Source organism: Amphimedon queenslandica, unplaced genomic scaffold (assembly GCF_000090795.2).
Source record: "Amphimedon queenslandica unplaced genomic scaffold, v1.1 AMPQUscaffold_13204, whole genome shotgun sequence".
Classification (NCBI taxonomy): Eukaryota; Metazoa; Porifera; class Demospongiae; order Haplosclerida; family Niphatidae; genus Amphimedon; species Amphimedon queenslandica.
Window position 1 is genome coordinate 93,162 of NW_003546560.1, and position 8,176 is coordinate 101,337.

General features: G+C 32.3%; 1 protein-coding gene, 1 long non-coding RNA gene and 1 pseudogene across 4 annotated transcripts; all 3 read left to right on the forward strand.

The window, feature by feature from the left end:
- The first annotated feature begins 1,324 nt into the window (after positions 1–1,324).
- LOC109580127 (uncharacterized) lies at positions 1,325–3,063 on the forward strand. Its single transcript, XR_002186043.1, has 4 exons — positions 1,325–1,415; positions 1,737–1,811; positions 1,941–2,094; positions 2,893–3,063. It is a non-coding gene; the product is annotated as an uncharacterized LOC109580127 (long non-coding RNA).
- A 122-nt stretch (positions 3,064–3,185) lies between these two features.
- LOC100639621 (phosphoglucomutase-2-like) lies at positions 3,186–6,152 on the forward strand (annotated as a pseudogene).
- An 83-nt stretch (positions 6,153–6,235) lies between these two features.
- Positions 6,236–8,170, forward strand: LOC109584494 (uncharacterized). Of its 3 annotated transcripts, XM_020000259.1 has the most exons (7): positions 6,236–6,306; positions 6,371–6,471; positions 6,534–6,713; positions 6,764–6,935; positions 7,120–7,407; positions 7,564–7,590; positions 7,802–8,170. In XM_020000259.1, the coding sequence occupies exons 4-7, from the start codon at positions 6,881–6,883 to the stop codon at positions 7,840–7,842; spliced, it is 411 nt and encodes a 136-aa protein (XP_019855818.1). In that variant the 5' UTR covers positions 6,236–6,306; positions 6,371–6,471; positions 6,534–6,713; positions 6,764–6,880; the 3' UTR covers positions 7,843–8,170. The 3 variants fall into 3 exon arrangements, with proteins under 3 accessions (XP_019855818.1, XP_019855816.1, XP_019855817.1); XM_020000257.1 differs by lacking the exon at positions 7,802–8,170 and having other exon boundaries at positions 7,564–7,715; XM_020000258.1 differs by lacking the exon at positions 7,802–8,170 and having other exon boundaries at positions 6,826–6,935; positions 7,564–7,715.
- Positions 8,171–8,176: the final 6 nt, after the last annotated feature.

Sequence of the window (8,176 nt, forward strand, 5' to 3'; positions counted from 1 at the left end):
ACTCATCAGTGCTGCTATAGGCCATTTCATACCTGCAGTGTAGGGTTGACATGTTGGTGTTTCAATGGTGATACAACCCTACAGGGGCTTGTTTGAATTCACTTTATACTTTCAAACCAGCAACCCTACAGGGGCTTGTTTGAATTCATTTCATAGGTTCAAATCCAACAGAGGCTCAACCCTACACTAAATAATTTTTTAAATTTTTTTGTTCTAGTCATTGATAGCTCCAGCATTAGAGGTAGCAGTCTCCTTGATATGAGAGAGAGAAGAAATGACTAATACCGTCCATTTTTTATTATCTCTTGAATATCTTGACCATTGTTCATGGTAGTATTGAATAGTTCATTCAATAGTCCATCATCAGTGATGTATTGATTGGTATCAGTATTACTGGCATCACTGCAGGTAGAACAGGCTGCAGTACAGGTACTGTTAGCAGCATCAAATGTAAGAGCAAGATTAGAACTACTGATAAACTGAGGGAGACAAGCAATAGCTAGTATAAGAAGAGAGAGCATTATTATCCTCTTTGTAACAATCGTTTACTGTTTACTTCTCACTCCTTTTATAATATTTAGAAGAGCCTGACTAATGACGTCAGACATGATGCTGTATGTAATGGGAAACATTTAAAAAACATACTCTAATTTAGTTGCTCATCAACCAAAAATGTGCAGGAGTTGTGGTAGTAGACTAGTTACTACTATTACATGCAACTAAAATAACATTAAATTATTATTTTTAAAGAATCAAATAAAAATAATACTGAAGTAACTAACTTAAGTTACAGCAATTTAGAAAAATACAAAACATTTTGAAAGCCTAAAGCCTTGGTTTTCTTCCACCAATAGCTTCAATTTTTCAAGTTACAACTATTTTCAAACGTTAGCCAATTTTCAGAAAAAAGGAGCTTTGGGTTTTTCCCAAAAAATGGCTCAAGACATTTTCTAATACAATTTGGTATTGTTTTGCTGTGTAGAAAGTTTGAGCTGTTTCTGACTTTAATTTTCAAGTTACAGCCATTTTTTAAAATGCTAACATTTTGAAAACACCCAATAAAAAATTGCTCCAAAATTATCCCAAATTTTTTGTTGCATTTTTGATGCACATAAATTATACATGTATGCATATACATACTACTATTAGTTATGAATGATTATCATAAGTTATTAATGGTTACTAACTGTTATTAATGTTTATTAATAGTTATTGTAGCTTACCTTTCTTTATTATACTTTTTGTTCATAAATGAATGGCAGTTTAGTACAGGTATAATAGCTGTTACACTATTATATGATAGCTTGGTTCTAATTTGTTTTAGTGTTTGCCATTGTTGGAGAAGAAGCTGGTCACATTGGGTACCGTCTGTGCTGGATCCCTCCTCTCTGAGGACTTGAACCTTCCTTACATTGGTAATGGACATTAAGAGTAATAATAATAGTAATAGTGGGAATTATATTGACAAATTTAGTAATTAGTGGATTTGCAAATGTGGTTGTTATAATATCGGTAGTTTTGGGGTTTGTGTCATTGAGCATTTTCAGAATAAAAGGAAATTATGGGTTTTATCAAGAGTACGTTGTAATTTAGGTATTATGTATTCTTGGTTTTGTTATGGTGTTTTTTCTAGAAAATCACCTATTAATAATGTGTCTGTATAAGCTATATGGTGTTTCTCTCCTTTCCTGTTTAACTCTCTTAATTGTTTCTACAATTTTACTCTATTTCTTCAGATGAGTTGCCAGTTAGTGCTGATTCTAATGACTCTGAGAAAGCTGATATGAGGATAGTCTGCAGCTGCTCAAGAAGTTAGTAGTCGCCCAATTCAACCTTCCTCTTTTATAGTCTCCTTTCTCACTCCTCTTTTTCTTCCCTTATTTCTCTCACTCTTCCTCTTCCTCCATTTATTTTTCTCTTTCTTTCCGTCCCTCTATTAGGTATTAAATGATCATTCCCAGTCATTTAGTTGTGATTTGTATGCTAAAGCCTCATCAGTTCAGTCTGCCCTGAGATGGTAATATTCCACTCATCACTATCCTGAACAATTTCATTAAAAGCAACCCTGTGACATAAAAAAGAAGGACTATCAAGGTAACACTGTACCAGTATGCAGAGATGTGGAACAAAATTTTGCTACCAGACATTTGTCCTATTCACTGTTAATATTAACAGACATAGCACAACACCATGAAAATGCATGAAAATGATGTGAGGCTATAATGACACGTACTACATATAGTTGTTACATTTAGAATGCTTAGAGATTACTTTATTGCTTTTTTTTAAGTCTTAAACATTGTCCATCCCATCTGAAGCCACTATTTTTATTTCTTGTAGCCACACCAACTGACTTCACGTGATAAATTGTCCATTTGTTATTATTTTTTTTAATAATTAATTGTCATTTTGTCCATTTAATTAATCCCAAATTGATCAATATTTACCAATACTGAACAGTGAGTGGCATGTCTGGCAGCTTTCACATCATTGCTATTATAGTATGTGATGCATGCATGTATGTACATGTATATGCATACGCTTCACTGTATTAATAAGATAGTACTGATAATAATATTAATGTACATGTATTAATGGCAGTAATGGACAATGATAGTACTGTATTGTTGTACTAGTACATGTACTTGTGTTATTTATGAACCTGTGTGTAGATACCGGTCAGCAATAATGAATATCCATAATTACACATGTAGAGTGTAATGTAAAGAATGATTGTACATGTACTTGTAATGAATGTTGATGTAAGTTGAAGAGAGAGGAATAGAGAAGAGCATTAGGAAAAGATGTGAATTTTATTTAATGTGTTTTTATAATTCTTTTTTTTATCTCTCCCCCTTACTTTTCCTCTCTCTCTCTCTCTCTTCCTGAAAGTCAAAGCAGTGTGGAAGGGTAACTAATAAGACTGGTTCAGAGCCTCCATCAAGTACTAGTAGCATAAGAGTTGGTGTAGATAAGATAACTGATGTATGTAAACCGACTTACAAGAGACCATTCAGTTCGACAACATTAGGAACTAGCAATGTATACCAGTCTATATTGGTGATGATGGTATGTCCATACATTATTAGTCCTGTACATGTACATTACAATAATTATTTCTGATTTTTAGTCCTTATTATTTATTATTAGTACTATTATTATTATTTTTATATCCTTAGACTGATTACACATTTAAAGAGTTGAAAATTCATGCTCCTTAAGTTTTTGGGTAAGTACATATACATGTACATGTACAATGTATCTTAAACATACTCCAGCTGTAAACAACGAAGTGTATCACTTTATGCTCAATTATGCTCAGAATTTATTACCTTAATACTGTATAAGTGTTGTTTTCAAAGTCTGCAAATTTTGCGGATTTAATGGATTCCTTCCTGATTCACAAAAATAAAATCCTCAAAAATCAATTTAATACTGTTATGCATGGCACACGTGGGGTAGGATTTGCGAAATAAAAATTAGCTAATTATAATTTTAGTAGATTTTGCAAAATATAATTCCCTTAAAAAAACCACTTATTATATGGTATTTTAGTAACTAATTAATTATTAATATTAAATATTTTGTATAGGGACTTTCTAAATACTTAATGTCCAGTTTGTAAAAGAGGTGTGTTTGGAACAGAGTGTAGTTGTTAGTACAATGCAAGACACAATAGTCACGATTGAGGTAATACTTTATTAATTAGATGTAAAGGAACTGTGGATATGAATATAACTTAATGTATACCCATAATTTATAAATTTTATTATAATAAGACATTATTAGCCATGTGACATGATGCTAGAACCCATTTGATGTATCATTAGTATGGCTTCATGTACATGTACATAGTCACTGGTTTACATGGTTATGTTTCTTTAGGTTCAGTCGTTATGTTGCTAATGTGCTCATTAATATTTATTTTTATAGCCTATGGCTTTAAGGAGGTACAGCTATGTTGCTGGTATCGTGGTAATGGCTTCGCACAATCTTTAACAAGACAATGGATGTGAAGTATACTGGTCAAGTAATTAACAACAATTAATAACTACTAATAACTATTAATAACTGATATTATAATAACTATTAGTAAATACTAATTAATAACTGCTAATAGTAATAATTATTTGAATAACCAGTATGTATATATTATTATTTATTATTTTTTGTCTTTTGTCCTGGTAGATTATTTTACCTCATAATAATAAAGGAATTTCTCAATGCTTTTATAATACATGTAACTTGATCCCCTGTCCGACCTCATGGGAATTTCAAAAATTACCAGAATTTCCCTAATCATTGATCTCTACTCTGATTTTAAGATACACAGTAGCTACCCCTTAACAATACAGAAGTATTGTTATCGGAAGCAAAAGAACTTTAGGTTAACAGTGACCTGTGTCTATACTGCTATGGATGGTGTGGGGTATTTGTTTGTTGAAATGGCCTTTGAAGCTTTTGGACTACCAGAAATGATACTGGTGGAGGAAGAGGTGAGGGATAGGGGAGGGGTTAGTGTGATTATTGATTAGTTAATTATTAATTATTGTGTTCAAATTGTTTTATAGGTTAAACCTGATCCAGATTTTTCTAATGTTGCTTATCCAGAATACCCAGAAGAAGGAAAAAGTGCACTAGTAAGATAATTAATAACTGAACTAATTTTTACACATTTTCTGATACTTACATGTATTAATGACCTTATATGCTGTGTAGAAAGCTTGAGCTGATTTCAACTTTAATTTTTAAAGTTACATTCACCCTTCAAATTTTATTATATTTTCTGATACATACCGTACAAAATTATTTATTGGTAATATTAATATTTGGCAAATTTTATATTGTACCAAGTATCATTGAGCATGCTCAGTATATTGGCGTTCTCTTCATAGAACCGCCAATCGCTAATTTTAATTCCTTGACAATTAATCATCTTGAAAGTATTGATGTCCTTGTGCTCTGTAGATACATGTAGTTTGACCCCATTTTGACTTGAATTTTAGAGTTATAATAATTTTAAGAATTGGAGCAAAATCTAAAAATCCCTGTAAAAGCCCATGGTTTTCTTCTGAAAAATGGCTCCAGAATCATTTCAAATTTTTATTACATATTTTGATAATAATAATTATTATTATTAATAAGACCTCTCAATATCTTCTGCTGAGGCTCATGGTCATTTAGTTATTATTGCTAATGATCCTGATGCTGATAGACTGGCCTTGGCGGAAAAACATCTGGGGAATATACTAATGAAGGAGGGAGGGGCACTGAACTGGCGAGTGTTTACTGGTAATGAGATCAAGTTGGGAGCATGTTGGGCTCGTGGGCCATGGAAAATTTTTAAAAAAATAAGTAATGAAAATTTTGACAATTATGTCATCAAAATTGTATTTATGGTTCGTATTAATTTTTTGTTATATATACTATTTCAAAGGTTCTAAAGTCCATTTAATATGCAGTACAGTTTCATCAAAATTATTATGATCAATAGCTAAAGTTGAAGGGATCCAGTTTTCAGTTAGTACTATGTGGCAGTGGCGGATCTGGGCCCGGGCCTAGACGGGCCATGGCCCGGGCATCAGAAGTCAGTAATGAGATTCATTAGATGCAATGTAAACAATTCCCTGCCTCAAGTTTTGATAAAGCCAACCACAAGCCACACCAGAGTACCTACAAGTGCTTCAAGAGCATTCTAAGCACTGCATAGATGAGGAAATTGTTGAAACTCATCATAAAAATGGCCAAAAGATGCATAACCATAAAACAACTGGTTGAAAAGTGGACACACCCACTTCCTGGCCCTACCATTAACTTGAACCCAGATCCGCCACTGCTATGTGGCACAGTCCGTTGTAGCTCCTCCTCTTTCTCCTCCTCTTTTGTCTGTAGGAAACTCTCACTGGGTTCAAGTGAATGGGTAACTTAAGCCACACCCTCCTTGAGAAAGGAGAGGAGGTTCTTTCTGCTTTTGAAGAAGCAAGAGGATTCAGCATGTTTGGTACCGTTGCTGAATAAAGATGGGGTGACTTCACTTCAAGATATACTCTATCTCATGCATACGGTTGATGATTTAATTCAATTATTTATTATTATTATTTAATACCATAAGATATGTTATGCGTGTATTTTATAAATGTTCAAGTAAAAGCCCGGGCGTTTATTTCTTTCCAGGACAAAAAAATTGCATAAAATAAATCATTCATTATTGTGATAAGTTTGTGTCACGTGATCAGCAAATTAGTTTCTGTGTGGGAGTGAACTGTCAAGATGGCCACTAGTGCCCGGGATCAGGTTCGAGATCAGGTTAGCTCTTGTGTCAATAACGAGACTAGAGTGTTAATGTTTGATTCACTTTATTGACATTTAGTAAGGGATACTGAATGTAGAGGATGGTTATTTTATGAGGAGAAAGGTTTAAATGAATATGTAGCAACATTTTCTGTAGCTAAAGAAGAAACACACTACATTGTAAGTATGATAGGTATATTGTGTACTGTCGACATGATGTGTTTTAATGTGTTGATTTACAGTATATCAAAAGGAAGCATCCTCATGCTAAATTAGATCAACGTACCTTCTCAAAGTTTATATTTGCCCAGCAAGACTCCACATTTACATCAAGAGGTGATTATATTGAATTAAAGTTTGATACTCCACAAGCTAAGCCAACCACAGGATGGATTATTAAACCTCACACAGTACCTTGTAGAGTAAGTACTTCAGTGTATCCTGTATAATTAATGTGCGTGTATATCAATAGATATATAGAAGTGATGTTGATAAATTTGGTCAGCCTCCCTATTTTGATCCTCCCTCCTGCAGTGTATCAGTATGTGCTACACCTGATGCTGTTCCTAGACTACATTATACTATACCAATGAAAGGTGTGGTTGGATATCATACATTGAATATTAAAAGGACATTGATAAAAGGTAAGACAGATCAGATTAGGTGTGGTCTAGTATTAATAACCACACCCATTACACTAATCAATGCTAGTACTGATTATAATGATATAGTATTGTATTAATAATTAGTAATTTAACTGGCCATTGATGCATACCGTGAATCATCCTTATGAATTCAATAATTAATATATGTTCTATTACTCCATAGGCCCTTTCTTAGACACTGGTGATTTAGATTATGTACTTAACACATTGGATGAAGCTGGCTTCTCACAGACAAAATGGAAACCTCTTTGTGATGCCTTAGGATTATACTTTACTACACTGGAGGCTATTGAGGCTGAGTATGCTGAAGGTGTACAAGAATGTCTTAGGCAATGTCTAGTACAATGGTTAGAGAGAGCTGATGATGTTGATGTTAGAGGAGGTCCAACAATGGCTTCTCTGTGTTATTCTCTTGAGGACATTGGTGAGAAAATAGTAGCTGATTACATCAGTAAGTTATTATAATTATAATAATTTTAATACATGTACATGTACATTGTATTTATATTCTTATTTGGTTTTACATGACAAGCTTTGATAATATATTACAATGTATTTATACATTGTGTATTGCCTTTAAAAAGTTTCTTTTTATAATCATTTTTAGGAAAGAATATTAATAAAGATTCTCCAGGTATTATATCTCTCAAGAAATATATTGCATGTATTTTTACTGACATTTGGTGAATGGTGGAACATTTTAGCTGTCACACGTCATATTGAGCACAATATTATGAATTAAAAAAATAATAATTTATTGACAGTTTCTTCACCAATTTGTAAAATTATTAAATTATTAATAATATTATTTATTGATTAATGTTTTAAATTTTTTTTGTCTGTAGAGTTATCCCAGGTACTACAAAATTATATGTTGCATACATAATATATATGCAGAATGTATGTGAAGTATATGTGACATATAAGTTTTATATATATTTGTCTTAAATATATGTTTGCATACATAGTGACTTGTTTCCTACATATACATTAATTATATGTTATATGTATGTTCCTATTACACATATGAATTGCATATATTTTTATCTTACATATATGTTTGAAAACATATTGGACTGATTGATACATAGAAATTTATTATATGTTTCATAGGGACATTTTTGTTGCAATCACATTATATATGCAAATTCTATGTGAATTATGTTATATACATGTGTACAGTACTACATGTACATATACATATAATTGCTTTATAAATA